Source organism: Mus caroli, chromosome 4 (genome assembly GCF_900094665.2).
Source record: "Mus caroli chromosome 4, CAROLI_EIJ_v1.1, whole genome shotgun sequence".
Taxonomy (NCBI): domain Eukaryota; kingdom Metazoa; phylum Chordata; class Mammalia; order Rodentia; family Muridae; genus Mus; species Mus caroli.
Window position 1 is genome coordinate 144773794 of NC_034573.1, and position 15609 is coordinate 144789402.

Consider the following 15609-nt stretch of genomic DNA (forward strand, 5'->3'; position numbering starts at 1 on the left):
AACACCCAGGGAGGAACCACTCATGTCAGCCCATAGAAAACCTACCAGGGTCAGGCCAGCAGACCCTGGGTCGCTTTGGGCTAGAGTCAAGAGACAGAAATGAGACAGAGATGGGATTGGGGGGAGGGGGCAGAACACCCACTCAGCAGGGTCCCTATACTAGAAAGCCCACCCGCCCCTCCCCCACACGAAAGCCCACGGAATGCCCTGGTATATCATCATCTCCAAGGAGTTCACATCATCACAAAGGTGGGCCGGGAGCCAGCACCGTGTGACCTCACAGCCAGCTCAGCCTGACCGCTGCTCTACTCCACCCGGAGCCCACCTTGGCCAGCTCACCCCAGCTTTGAGACATCCCAACCTACCCTTTAAGGACTTGCCTAGCAGTGGCTGAGAGCACCAGGTAGGATTCACTGAGAGGGGCCTGCCCGGCTGCTTTACCAGGTGGTATCTTGTTTTTGTTTGTTTGTTTGTTTGTTTTTAGTTTCCTTTTGTTTGAGACAGTCTTGAGTTCACAGTCATCCTCCTGCCTCAGCCTCCCAAATGCTGATCCCATGCTTGTGCCACCATACTGACACCTAAGCTTTGCCATGACAGCCTCTAAGACCCAGGCACTTCACTCAGAGCCCAGTGAGCACCTCATCACCTACACCTTTGATACCACTTCCTGCCTGGGGTGCCCTGCCTCCTCCTCATGACAGCCCAGAGACCCCCTTCTCTAGAGAGAGGAAGACTCACTTTGGGGGGTCTCACTGACTCTTTTCCCCCTTACACAGCACAATCACCCCACACCTGACCCAGGCCACTTGGCTGTGGGGTTTTGTTTTGTTTTGTTTTTTTACTGTGTGGGACTTGTCAGGCGGAAGTGAAGTTTGCAGGCCATGATGTGAGCCAACAGAATGCAGAAGAGAATCAGCTAATGCATTTGGAGTCAGAACATGCTGGAACATGAGCTGCAAAGGCCGGGCTTGTCCTGCAAGGCTGGCATACACACCCACTCACCCACTCGCTCAACTGATGTTGTGGGTACCCCCACATGAAGACACAGGAGCCCCAGCCCTGGGGGAGCTGATATTCTCCTAGGGATGACATGAATAAGAACACTCAGGGTTACAGAACTGTATGTTAGGATAACTCAGAACAGGAGCAGGCTAAGGTTTGCTCAGTTGAACTTGAAAGCCAAGTAGGGGAAAGGACCCTGAAAAAATGATGCCTTCTTCATTTTCTCCTTAGTGAGGGACCTGGAAGACAGGCGTCCTGACAAAGGGGCTTGAGGAAACAGGGAGATATAAGGGAAGACTAGAGAGTGACATCTTTTGGCTCTCCAGAGGGATCCTCTCTGGGTGGAAAGGGAGATCCACCCTCAGGTCTGGCTGCAACTCAAGGTGATGGCAGCCTGGAGCAAATAGAGTATAGGAAGGAGGCAAGGTCAGACTCCAGCAGAACTAAAGGCCTAGGATCAAGTGTGATCCAAAGCTTGGCTTCAATAAAGGGACGGAGGACAGCAGAGGTCTTGTGAGGATGTGAAGGACCAGACAGCCACTGACTGAGCATCCAGAGAAATGCAGGGCATGTGAACACCAAGAGACAGGCAGCATGTGACTGACAGCCAGGAAGCGGGGAGTAAGCATCTAAACCCCTCCCCAGGCTGGACCACTTGGAAGATGATGTACAGACAGAGACGCCTAAGCCCTATGGATAATGGGGCCCTGCTTTAAGCTGCTAACCCTAACCCTCTTGTTATGTATTGTTCCCACACACATTGTCCTTCCAACCCCACCGACCCTCAATATTCCTCGATTCCTACAGGAACAGAGAAAGGGCAAGCAAGGATCTCAGGGCCTGAGCAACCTCCCCAACTACATTCCCGATCCAGTTTCCAAGCCCCCAAACTCCTGGAGCCTCTGGGCACAGGCAAGCCAAGCAGGCTCCACCGTAGAGGCCAGTGGACACCTAGACTGAGCCTCCTGCATTTATTGGGCAGAGTAACCTCAGGCCTAGTTAGTCCTTGCCTAGCTAGTCCTTGCCATGTCAGACAATGGAACAAGAGAGAAGCTTTTGAGAAGCAATGGACATGAGGACTAGTTGGTCCGGTTTCCCTTCTACACAGGGTCCCCTGGGCACTTGGGGCACAGCTTACAGCATTGAAAGCAGAGACCAGGACAGTGCACCAGCTTCAGTGTGTTCTAGGCATCCGGGCTCCAGCTGCCTCTCTCCTAGCCCTGGCCTGGGGGGCTTAGCAGTGTGCCTTCCACCCAGAACCGGCTGATAGGGAAAGTCTGAGAGCCCAGTGGGGATGGTGGAGAGAGCAGGCTGGTGTCGGAAGAAGTCCCCAGGCTTCGTGGAGTATGGGCTGCTGCTGCTGCTGCTGCTGCTGTTGCTGGGAGCCATAGTGACTCTGGGTGTCTTCTACAGCATAGGTGAGCAAGGATACCCTACCCCCTTACCTTCCCCCAACCCATACCTGCCCAGGGCTTTGCATGTCCCTGAGAGAAACCAACCCTGTAGAGTGGGGCAAAGGGGTGGGGGTCTGCTAGCCCCCCCCCCGCCCCGCCAGCTCCTAGGGCCATACTGCTGACTCCAGAGGTGCCACGGAAAGGACACTAACCTGCACGGGCCCAGCGACCCCATCCAGAAAGCTCTGTCTGTCCCGGCTTGCTGGTGCGGCAGCTTCTGCAGGCTCTGCCTCCGCCCCCCTCTGCCTCAGCAGGACTCTAGGATGCTGCAGACAGCTCACAGGTCCCCCGCCCCACCGGTCCAGCCCCCTTCTAGTCCGAAGCCCAGCCCAGCAGAGTGACTGCTGCAGTTCCCAGGTGGCCCAGCAGCAGGAGCCCAAGCCCCTGAATCAAGGGGGTCCCTCCAGCTGTCTCACCTGGCGCTCGCTAGTCAGGATGACCTGGTGGTTTCTGATACAGTCTCTTGTTTATTGCACGTTCGAAGGAAGGGGCTAGCCTGAGAATCCACGAGAGTGGGGGTGTGGCTAGGATTGCCCTTTGGGTAGACCTCAGGTGTCTTAGGAACGGCTTTACACGCTGACCCCTCCCCAAAGGACCACATGTAGGACTAGGGTGCTCCCCTTCGCATGGGGAATCTAGACACCCAGCAGCCCCGCACCCTGTACCTTCCAATCTCTTCATCCCCTTTGAGCCAGGGGTGGGAAGGAAGGAAGGAAGGAAGGAAGGAAGGAAGGAAGGAAGGAAGGAAGGAAGGAAGGAAGGAAGGAAGGAAGGAAGGAAGACCCACATGCAGCATATAGATATACATACAGCATCAGTCTACTACACTACTCTACTCTGGCCATGTCTCTGCAGTGATGCACTAACCTGGTTCTGGCTCTCACACCAGGGCACCAGAGCCTGGAAGTTCCCTCAGGGGACTACGGATGAGGGACAGCTGGAAAACATAAGTGGGTTCTGCCTAAGGAGGAGGTGGGTATATCCCCCATCCAAGGGCTGCCTTCAAGGGCCCACATAGTGTGACTTCTGCCCATGTGTTTCTCAGGCAAGTGTTGACAGGAGCAACCAACTCCAGGTAGGAACAGGAATGACAGGGTCCACCCTCTAGTGGAGCCCAGGGTTCCAGAGACCTTTGTTTGAAGTTCACTGGTCTCAAAACACCTGGTTTTGAGGCCTCTAGAGACCAGACCCTATAGGCTCACAGCCAGCCATGAGGTACAGGACTGGGGGATGGGAGTGGGACTTCTGCTCTGTCCCCCACTCCCACCTCCCACCCCCCACCCCCATGTGTCTTCTCCCTTTATCCTTTGAGCAGTGTGACTTCTGGCATAGCCAGGATCTCTTTGACTCTGCCAGGGCCCCACAATCTCTGCTTCCTGAGTCCCTGGAGTGACCCTACAGCTAACATCAGCTTCCGTCCAGGACTGAAAAGATAGAAAATTTTGTATTTACCCATCTTAAAGTATTTTCTTCTCCTTTCTGTTCTGATGCTTTCTTATAGTTTCTGATTTGTGAGCTATCGTTTTACTCTTTCGTTTCTGGGTCGTGTGGCCTTATGCCGCCATTTTAAATTTCACTGACTTCTGGGTCAGCTGTACCATGGGCAGTGGGAGCTGGTTGGTGAGACCTCTGGTGCTTGCCTGAGGTTAATCTTGGGTGTGCTCCTGTTGCTGTGATAAAAACACATCCTGACACAGCAACGTTAAGAGAGAGAGCATTTTTCCAGAAGTCAAGGCAGCAGGAACTTGAAGTCATCAGGAATGCAATGAACACTACCAATGTTCAGCTCCTTGTTTTAATTCTGTTCAATCCTGGGATACCCTACCCACAGTAGGCAGCTCTGACACTCAGTTCAGTCAAGGTAATCCCCCTCTAGCATGCAGGAGAGGCCTTTGTCCCAGGTGACTCTGGATCCTATCTAGTTGATAACGCTGACTCATCTCACTAGCCTAGGCCAAGTAAGGCTTGGTCAATTTAAAAAAAAAAAGTGTAAAATAGGCCAGGTACTCTTGTAGGCCATGCCAGCCCCAACCTGAGGAGAGACCATAGGTTCCTGTGAGCTCAGTCAAGGTCCCTTGAGATATTGGCTTCCTTCATTCACTTGGTTGTTGATGTTAGGCCCTGGTTCTGTCTCACAGCCCCATGCTCCCAGAAATAAGATCCAGACACCAATTATATTTACAAATACCTCGGACATAGAGCTAGGCTCTACTCAGACTAGATCATAACTAAAGACAAAGACAACCCATTTACTGTAGCCTACATTGTGTCATGTGGCTGGTGACCTGTGCTCAGGCACCGTGCGTCCCTCTCCCTGCCTCTTCTCTCCCAGAATCCTTTCTCCTCCTGATGTCCCACCTCTATTTCCTGCCTAAGCCATTGGCCACAGGCTTTGTAATTGACAGGTGCTGCATCTGTATCATATACCAGACAATCTCTCTACAATTTCCCCTTTTCAGTCCAATAAGAGGCTCTTTTAAAATATACATATATAAGTGGAATACAATTATAACAATTATGAAAACTATAAGGTATGGTTACACATTTATAATATCTAATCTGTTGATATTTGACAACTCAGTTAAAGTATTTAAAAAAAAAAAAGACCCGACTCTCTCTGTCTCGCCACAATTTATTTATTTATTCATATAATTTTTTTTGTATGTGAGTACACTGTCTTCAGACACACCAGAAGAGGGCCTGGGATCTCATTACAGATGGTTGTGAGCCACCACGTGGTTGCTGGGAATTGCACTCATGACCCCTGGAAGAGCAGTCAGTGTTCCTAACCACTGAGCCATCTCTCACACCCCAGATTTTATCACTTAGTCTTCCTGTTGTTCAAAGGAGTGCCTCTGAAAACCTTGCACTAAAGACTTGTCGTTTTTCCTGAGTGGGACCAAGGATTAACTTGTCTATATTTTGTTTGTTTGTTTGTTTGTTTGTTTGTTTGTTTGTTTTTTTGAGGCAGAGTTTCTCTGTGTAGCCCTGGCTGTCCTGGAACTCACTCTGTAGACCAGGCTGGCCTTGAACTCAGAAATCCGTCTGCCTCTGCCTCCCAAGTGCTGGGATTAAAGGTGTGCACTACCACTGCCCATCAACTTGTCTATAATTTAAGACTAGTGAATGAACATAAATTCAACCATAAGTGGTTGGAGAGGTGTCTCAGCAGTTAAGAACACTGGCTGTTCTTCCAGAGGACAGGAGTGCGACTCCTAGCATCCACGTGGCAGCTAACAACTGTGTTTAATTCTAGTTCCAGAGGACCAGATATCATCTTCTGGCTTCTACAGGCATCAGACACACATGTGGCACGCAGGCATACATACATACAAGCAAAAACACCCTTATACATAAAAATAAAACCAATTTATTTGCAATTTTTCTTTTACAATTACTTGAGGTAGAGAATGTTATCACACACACACACACACACACACACACACACACACGAAGGTCAGAGGACAATTTGTAGTTTTTCCTGCTACCACATGGATCCAGAGAGTAGTTGTTGTTGTTTGTTGTTGTTGTTGTTGTTGTTGTTGATTTTCCGTTTGGTTAAGTTTGATTGGCTTGGTTTTTTCAAGACAGGGTTTCTCTGTATATCCCTGGCTGTCCTGGAACTCACTGTACAGACCAGGCTGGCCTCTAGAACTTTAATCCCTGCCTCTGTGCTGGGATTAAAGGCATGTGCCACTACTCTCCCACTGAGTGCAGAAAATTGAATATGAGTACTTCTGTCCTTTTATCTGGAGCATTCTGTGTACCGCTCCTCTGTTTCTTCTGCAGCCATGCAAGGCTGGGCTTTGAATTTGTCCTTTACTGGGAGGATTTTCCTTATTTGCATTCCTTGAATCTCCAGAATCTGTCTTTTGTCTACCATGGCTGTGTTTCTGATGCATCTCCAGCCGTTCCTGCCTTTGTTCAATCTGAGCTATTTCCCCTCTCAATTTGCTTGAAATTCTTTTTCTATCCTTTTGATAGTTGCTGACTTTTTCTTTTAACTTTTTGCTAGTTTAAAATTAGATGCAAATCCTTTTCCTCCATGAAAGCCTATTTTATTTTGTGTTCTTTGTGGTGGTGTGTGTGGTGGCATGGTATGGAGGTCAGAGACTACCTTTTGGAGTTGATTCAATCCTTCCACCTTTACATGGATTCTGGGGATCAGCCTCAGGTCCCAGTCTTTCTGAAAAAGTGTTTTTGTCCTTGAGCTATCAGGTAGGCTCTGGATGTCAAGTATTTTCATAAATAGCTGGGCACTCCACTTTCATTCATGGTCATCGGGAATTCTGTTCACAAGCAACCACATTCATTGTTCAGGTTAGCTGACCACAGCCTCTGTCTGTTTTTGTAAACAAAGCTTTAGTGGCACGCTGCCTTGCCCACTGTGTGTGCTATGCTTCTCTCCCCGCCAAGCAGCAGAGCTGCGTAGGTGAGGCTGAGCCTGCCAGCAACCCTCTTTGCAGGGAGATGTCACCAGCCTGGACCTGAGCTGTGTCCTCGGAGTCGGCAGCTCATCCTTGGTCATCCTTGGGCTTTTCTGCCTGTTACTCAGTGAGGAAAGGAGGGACCTGAGGTGGTATGCACGCCACTGCCCAGCTATACAGCCTGGCTGGCGGGGCATTCCAGCTCCCATCCCTGCTGTGTGACCTCAGACCACTTCCATGACATCTCTGTGCTTCAGCTTCCTGGCCTGCAAAACAGAACTGATAGGGGTGTGTGTCTTAGAGGCTCACACGAGGGTTTGAAAACTTAATGCAACAGGAATGCTTAGAAAAACGACCACTACACTGGTCATTATCAGATTTAGTAACAAGAAGTCAGTTTTGCTATTGATCCTATCAATCTTGACATTTTGTCCTGTGTGAAGGTAAATTAGCTTGTGGGACAACATGCTTGCACATTCCAATAGAGATATCTCCAAAGTTTTTGCTTAAACACACCCTTGTCAGTTATATATTTTATGCTGTATTTTTAAATATTATTTTGAATTACATGTATGGAGGGATGTGTGCACACATGAGTGTGAGTACTCTCAGAGGTCAACTCTGGAAACTAAAGTTGCAAATGACTGAACAGTTATGTGGGTGCTGGGACCTGGACTCCAGTCCTCTGCAAGAACAGAAAGTGCTTTCAGTCGGTGAGCTATCTCTCCAGGCCCTGGTCTCACTGTTTTTTTTTTTTTTTTTTTAACACCTGAGCTATGAAAAGCTCGAGTTATATTTTCTTTCCTTGCTATTGTCTGGATTTCATCATTTCATAGCTCTCTTGACAGGTCCTTTTTCTGTCTAGTGATTGTTATGCAAAGTTTGTCTTTAGCATTTCAAAAGGCAGTTTGTGCCTTTTGTGTATTTGACGTGTGAGCACACGTGTGTGTGTGTGTGTGTGTGTGTGTGTGAGAGAGAGAGAGAGAGAGAGAGAGAGAGAGAGAATTTCATGTAGCCCAGGCTAGCCTCTATCTTACTATATATAGTCAAGGATGACTCTGAACTTCTGACCTTTTTGTCCGTACCTAGCAAGCGCTGGGATTACACCTCCACACCCGTTTTCAACCAGTACCTTTAAAACAGTTTGTTGGTATGGGGCAGCTTGATTATCAGGTTGGTCATTACAGGTCTGAACGAAAATGCCTAGCGTGGGATCCCGTGTTCGATCACTTGGTCTCCGCCTGGAGGCGCTGTTGGAAAGGTTATGGAACCCTTAGCGGGTGGAGCCTTGCTGACGGAAGCACGTCACTGGGGGTGGGCGTTATAGCTCGGCTCCACTTCCTGCTCTGTTTCCATGCTTTCCCTGGTGCGGGAGGGAAAAGTGTGATCAAGCTGCTTCCCGAGTGTGACACGTCAGACACACACACACACACACACACACACGAGAGAGAGACAGAGACACACACAGAGAGAGACTGAGAATCTCTACTCACTCCTAAAATTCAGCTAACAGCTGTGGAGAGAGCTCAGTCAGCCAAGTGCTTGCTGTACAAGCAAAGGCCTGAGTTCTGTCCCCAGATTCCATAAAGGAAAGTCAGGCATGGTAGTGTATTCGCTAAAAAGCCCAGCATTAAGGAGGGAGAGGGATCCCTGGGGCTGAAGCCAGCCTAACATATCTGGTAAGCAGCCTGCCAATGAGAAATTCCAACCCAAAAGATAAGGTGGAGCATGCCTGAGAAGACTGACCGCTGACCTCCACACGCTGAGAAACAATACCAAGACTGACTTCCGACCTCCACACACAAGTTCATGTATCCATTCCCCTCACACAAACAAGAAATACAACATTAATGAAAGAAAATTCCCGTTGCTTATAGACTCGCCTTTTCTCAGTCTGTCCTTTCTGATGCTCAATTTTTCTGTGGTCATTTCTGTCCCTGGCTTTGCTATGCATTCCTGGTAAATTCCATAGAATATCCTTCTAGTGCTAAGTCTTTCTTCAGACACCTCAGTGATGCCTACCTGGAAATGATCTGTTGTAAATCATTAGTTGACTCCATCCATTCTGGGTCTGCAGTTGTTCATAAACTTCAGCAACTGCATGCTTTTCTTTTTAAAAATATGTGTTATTGTATTTGTTATTTGTGTGGAGGTGAAAATGCATGGGTGTGTGTGAGAGGGAGAGAGACAGAGAGAGAAGCAGAGAGGGAGACAGAGGCAGAAAGAGAGAGACAGAGAGATGGAGGCAGAGAAAGGGAGACAGAGAGAAACAGAGTGCCCAAAACAACAATTACCTAATATCTGTCCTTGGCTGAGGTCAAGCTGGCCCAAGCCAGACTCAGCTTGAGCACCTCTGTGGCAGGGGAACCTCATCCAGGCACAGAGGCCTAGCTGGTCATTTTCCTCTCCTGGAGAGAAGAAATTCAAGGGGACACATGAAAGTACTCAGGTCGCATGGCGCATAAACATAAACTCACATATCCCTGTGGCCTTTGTTTTGGCCTCCTGTATGATGTAAGTGGGGAAGGTTTACCTCTGAGACTGTGTTTGTTTCCATCTGGTGTCTCCATTTGGGAGAGCTTCCTGTTGACTGTCAGGATCCATTCCCTTGGCCACACCACAGACATCTGCCTCCCAGCCCTGCCCGGAAGCTAGTTAGCTCTCTCTCTCTCTCTCTCTCTCTCTCTCTCTCTCTCTCTCTCTCTCTCCTGTCTCTCATGTGTGATGTGTGTGTGTGTGTGTAAGAGTGTGTGTGTGTGTGATGCATATGTGAGTGTGTAATGTGTCTATGTGATGTGTGTATGATGTGTGATGTTTGTCTGTGTGATGTGTATTTGATGTGTGTGTTTGATGTGTGTGTGCGTGTGGTGTGTAAAAGATGTGTGTGTTTGATGTATGATGTATGTGTGTGTGTGAGAGATGTGTGAGTGAGTTTGTGATGTGTGACTGTGTGATGTGTATTTGATGTGTGTGTGTGATATGTGATATGTGTGTGATGTCCATTTGATGTGTGTGTCTGAAGTGTGTGTGTGAGAGAGATGTGTGACTGTGTGATGTGTGTAATGTGTCTGTGTGCTGTATGTGTGTGATGTGTGTGTGTGAGTGTGTGATGTGTCATGTGTCTGTGTGTGATGTGTGTCTGTGTGTGATGTGTCTGTGATGTGAATGTGTGATGTGTGTCTGTGTGTGTTATGTGTGTTTGTGTGTGAGTGTGTGATCTGTGTCTGTGTGTATGTGATGTCTGTGTGTGTGATGTCTGTGTGTGTACATGTGTGTGTGCATGCACTGTGTATGCAGGCATGTAGGCCGGAGATCAGTGTGACAGTGTCCTCTATCACTCTCCACTTTATCTTGTAAAGAGTTATTATATCTGTATTTTAGTTCTTTGCACACATGTATGTTTGTGTAGGGACACGTGTACACAGTGCATTTTCCCTCTGAGGCAGGAAGAGGGCATCAAGAATCCCAGAGTCAGGAACTGAATTCTGTCTGACCCACCACAAGAACAGTACATGCTTTTTATCCTGAGCCATCTGTCTCTCCAGGCGCTCCACCTTATTTTTTGAGAAAGGGTTTGTCACTGAACCTGGGGCTCACTTGTTCAGCAAGGACCTCACTGACTGGAGTGGTGGGTATGCCCCGAGAGAGGCTGAGAAGGAGGGGAAAACCTTAAGTCATTTAAGGGACTGGAGAAGATAGTTCAGTGGTTTAAGAGCACTGGCTGCTCTTCTAGAGGAACCAGTTTCTTTTTCTTTTCTCTTTGTAATATTTATTTATTTATTATATGTAAGTACACTGTAGCTGTCTTCAGACACTCCAGAAGAGGGTGTCAGATTTCCTTACAGATGGTTGTTAGCCACCATGTGGTTGCTGGGATTTGAACTCAGGACCTTAGGTAGAGCAGTCAGTGCTCTTAACCACTGAGCCATCTCTCCAGCCCAGAGGAACCAGTTTCAATACCCAGCAACTACACAGCAGCTCACAGCTATAATAAATTTTATAAAAATTAAAGTCTTAGCCAAGTTGAGGAGTTTTTAATGTTTTGAAAAACAAAATTTTAGAAAAACAAAGTTTCAGAGGAATTGTGACGACTATTCTTTTATGAATGTATGTGTAGCACACACAGAGAGATATGTTTGTATGTGTGGAGGTATACATGTGTACGGGAGTGTGTGTGTATAGGGCTGAGGTTGGCACTGAGTGTCTTCCATCATTCTCTATGTTATGTGTGAGGTGGTCTCTCACTTGAACCCAGAGCTTACAGATTCAGTTAATCTGGGTGGCCAGCTTGTTCCAGAGACTCCATGTCTCCACATACAAAGCACTGGGGTTACAGATGGGGTCATCATGCCTGCTGGCCTTTACTTGGGTACTGGGGATCCAAACTCAGGTCCCCACACTTGCATGGCCACTGAGCCATCGCAGGGCTACTTTGGGAGGTTGGCATACTGTAGAAGTTACCTAAACAAGCACCAGAGGGCGCCAAAGGAACTTGATCCTTCCTGGAATCCCATCCCCTGTAGCCATTCACATCCTGTGGTTTTAGCTCCAGGGCGACAGCTTGTTTCCATTTCTGTCTGAGTTCAGGTCTCACTGGCCTAGGCCATCCCTGAGCTTCAGCCTTTCCATCTTTGCTTCCTTGTGTATCCTTAAACTGGCTATGTTGAGAGGCTGGTCTTGAACTCCTAGTCCTCCCATGTCTATCTCCTGGGTGGCCTTGGGTATCTCCAGTGACCTCATTTCCCATCTTTCTTTTGCTTGTTGCTGGCCATGTCTCGGGCTACGACTCCCTCCTCTGTATCCTCTTGCAGCCAGGGTGGCAGTTGGTTGTCCTCTGGCCGGAGAGCCAACACCACTGTGACAGTCTTCACTATGCCAGCATCACGGTCTCTGCTTGTCTGCTATGAGCCTCTGCTTTTATTAGCTACATCATTACATTACATCACTGTCTATTACTTCATTCTTATCAGTTACACACAGAGCTGGCAGGAGCTGGCAGGAGCTGGCGGGAGCTGGCTGCTCATCCAGCTCTTGTCTACTCCAGGCAGCTGATATGAGCTAGCTGCTCCTCGCTGTAACATCCACCTCAGTCTTGTTCTAATTTCTTATTAGCTCTAAACCTGCTCTTTCCCAGACCCCCATCCAGGTCCTGAAGACTCCCATGCTAAACAGAGTCTCTCCCCACATGTAGTGGAGGGACAGGGTCAAGGGGGGTAGGTAGCCTTGAACCTTCAGCAGGCAGTGAGAATACAAAAGTTGCAAGGGTGAAGGTTGCCACTAGGGAAGCCCCCTACCTACAAGACCCAATTTTCCTAAATTAACCTATTTATTCCTGTGGTGGGGCTGCAAGAGCAGCCTTCTGTAGGCACATCCCGGGAAGGCAGTCAGAGCCTGGGTAGTTCAGGAAGGACAAGAAAATAGGAATAACAAGCTAGGGGGAAACTTCCCCTCTCCCACTCAATCCTAGCAGAAAGTATAAGGAGGAGGAAGAGGAGGAAGAGAAGAAGACGAGTAAGACAGTCTCCCTGCCTCCGTTCCCTGGTGTGTGGTGAACACTATAGCCCTGAGCGCTGACATGCAATGATCCCCGAGGCTCTGAGGGTGACTTGGGGGCTGAGCACTGTGTTTCTCCCCAGGGAAGCAGCTGCCCCTCTTAACTAGCCTGCTGCACTTCTCCTGGGATGAGAGGACGGTTGTAAAACGAGGTAGCCTTTACCTTCCCTGCCAGGCAGCCCTGAGGAGGTGGGCTTGGCATCTGGACCTGCCATGGGTGGGGTCACATGGATGGGCAGGGAGCACAGGAGGGATGGGGAAGAAAGGATATTGGCAGGGACACCAATCGCCAGTGGTTGCTGTATGTGGGATGTCTGGGGACAGCTGGGTACCACCCGTGAGGCTGGCTTGATACCATCTATGGATGTACTAACCACAGGGTAAGGATAAGGTGGGATAGTATAGGACCTTAGAGCTGGTGGGACAGCAAGGTAGCAGGGCATGAGCCACCTCAAGCCCTGAGGGTCCTGGGCCACAGTAGGGGTCCACAGAGGCAGAGAATTTGAAGGGGATCCCAGGTCACTGCAGCAAGACTACACTTCAAACCTATCTTGGAGGTGTCGATGAAGGGTGGGACAAATAGAGGCCCTCCTCATCTACCCTGCCACGCCCACCCAGCCTGCGCCACGCCCACCCAAGCCCTCTGACTCTGCACACCTCACGCTCCTCCCCGTTCTGTTCCTCCAGCCCTCAGGGATTCATCACAGAAAAGTGACATCTGCACCACCCCAAGCTGCGTGATAGCAGGTGAGCTTCTCCCCCAGGGTGGCCATTCAGGGCGGGGGGGGGGGGGGGGGGGGGGGGGGCGGGGCGCTGCCTGAAGCCAAGCTGAGATTTTTTTTGTCTTAAAACTGGGTGCTATGGGCGGCTCTGAGNTACCTATGGTATCTTGCAAGCCTGGGAAAAAGATTAAAGTTGAAAGTTTAAAGTACAGGTTTTTGGGGGTTCATATTGCTTTCAAACCTCCTGTAATGGAAAAACTCTTTAAGTTAGAAAACCATCTACACCCCCGACTACTGCTCAAGACAAGATCAAGGAAAGAGCCATTCAGGGGGGGGGGGGGGGGGGGGGGGGGGGGGGCGGGGCGCTGCCTGAAGCCAAGCTGAGATTTTTTTTGTCTTAAAACTGGGTGCTATGGGCGGCTCTGAGGAGGCAGAAAGAAAAAAAATCTTGTGGGGAAGTGAAAGGGGACAGAAAAAAGCCTACAGAGAGACACAGAATCACAGAATATGGTTTTATCTGGGTGGATCCTGGAGTCCCACAGTGATGCTTTTTAATGAAATCTCCAACTGCAAGAGACCAAGATAAAAAGCTGGGCAAGATTCTAGGGGATCCCGGGCAGAGCGCCGAGCACGTAAGCTCAGGCTCCTGTCACCAACATACTCCAGATTCTGGAAAACAGTTGTCCCGTCTGTTAAGTAAGAAACCTCAAGGACATGGAGTGAGAAGCCACTGAGACTACAAGAGGCAGAGGGCTATGGAGACATCCAGGAGTCTGGGACCAAGTTAGAGGGCAAGGTCATCCACTGGGGCCTTCCTCAGGGCAGAAACCATATTCCAAATCAGGTCCTCAGATGGGAGAAGACAGGAGGGTTCAAGGTCCTGTGGTTTATCAGTGGCAACCGTAGCCCTTGAAGCTACTTGGGCAATTCCTCCCATGTTTCCAGACTTCCTGTGGCTCAGGGAAAGTGACTAACATACTCAAGAGCAGATCAGTAGCTGCCAGCGAGCTGATAGTTGAAATAAATCTCAAACAAACTGTCCCCGGAGGGGTGCCGCTGTCTCTGACTCAAAGACAGTGTCAAGGTGTCCACAATCCAGTCTCCTGTCCTCCCTCCACCCCCTTGGAATACAAAGCTGCCAGAATCCTCGAAAACATGGACCAATCGAGGAACCCCTGTGAAAACTTCTACCAGTATGCTTGCGGAGGCTGGCTGAGGCACCATGTGATCCCGGAGACCAACTCCCGATACAGCGTCTTTGACATCCTTCGGGACGAGCTGGAGGTTATCCTCAAAGGTGAAGAGTGGCCACCACCAGTGAACAGGGGGTGACACTGACCCTTGGGTGGGCTCCTGCCTAGCATCTTGGTCAGCAGGGTCAGTAGAGAAATCGCTGCTCAGGAGTTGAACTGAGCCGTCACTGCGGTGTCTCTGCCTAGCCTGATGAAGCCCCTGGTCTGTCAGAGGGAACCCTGGGATGCTTGCCCAGGGCCAGACGGGACCAAGGGCTACAGGAGACTTAAGTTGTTGACCTAGGCCCTCAACAGTCACCTCAACCTCTGTTCAGCTTTCTCCTCTGCCCACAGGGGTGCTGGAGGATTCCACTTCCCAGCACCGCCCGGCTGTGGAGAAGGCCAAGACACTATATCGCTCCTGTATGAACCAAAGTGAGTAGAGCCACCCCCTGCTAGGGCCCAGTTAGCTCCAGTACCAAGGCACACACTGAACGCCATGAGATGGGAGAGGGCACCCTGCAGAGCACATACATTAAAGCATCTATGTGCTGTGCCCAGACCGGCCTGACTGCCTACCAGATGCCCTGTGTACTGGGCTTTGAAGTCCCAACCTGTGCTACACTGCCCAAAATCATCACTTCTGAGCAGCAGGGATGGGTCCAGCTCAGCTGGGCATCTCCTAGAGGTTTGAAGTTGAGTCCAGTGTACCACCAATGGGAGTCAGTGGGACCGTGGTTTTATGAGGTCATCTCCATTGGAACCCCTGCCTGGGCTTGCCCAGGGCTATCTTATCTCCCCAAATCATGTGGCCAATACCTACCAGATTGAAAACTTCCTTTGGATTCTCATCTTTACTAAATTTCTAGCCTTACCTCTTGTCTCCCATCCATGGCATCTTGAGGCTAGTACCCTCCATCGGAGCCATATAGCTCTCCCTTTTCTGCCAAACCTTTGTCCCTTCCCTGTGTCCCCTCAGCCTTTGCCACATGCCTTGACATGGACATCAGCCCCTTCTTGTTGCCAGCTCTGAAGTTCTGCTTCTGTCACCCGAGAGTCCTCCTCTGTGTCTGTGGTGACTTCTGGATGTACCCTGTCTACTTAGTCTTTGCCTGGAGTTCTTCCAAGTTTCCCGTCAGAAAAAAAAAAAAAAAAACGAAAAAAAAAAAAAAAAAAAAAAAAACTAAAAAAAAACACTTCCTTAGAGGGACCCTCCTTA

At 49.4% G+C, this 15609-nt stretch overlaps 1 protein-coding gene across 6 annotated transcripts in view; it reads left to right on the plus strand.

The window, feature by feature from the left end:
- Positions 1-255: 255 nt before the first annotated feature.
- Mmel1 (membrane metalloendopeptidase like 1) overlaps positions 256-15609 on the plus strand; it is a 26607-nt gene continuing 11253 nt past the window's right edge. For 2 of the 6 annotated variants that reach the window (XM_021160128.2, XM_021160130.2), the window contains exons 1-6: positions 267-403; positions 2111-2420; positions 12520-12588; positions 13124-13183; positions 14294-14455; positions 14745-14825. In XM_021160128.2, the coding sequence (XP_021015787.1) occupies positions 2297-2420; positions 12520-12588; positions 13124-13183; positions 14294-14455; positions 14745-14825 (496 nt within the window). In that variant the 5' untranslated portion in view covers positions 267-403; positions 2111-2296. Of the gene's footprint in view, positions 404-2110; positions 2421-12519; positions 12626-13123; positions 13184-14293; positions 14456-14744; positions 14826-15609 lie in introns of those variants that run through there. The other 4 variants (XM_021160125.1, XM_021160126.2, XM_021160129.2 and 1 more) reach the window with 4 other exon arrangements.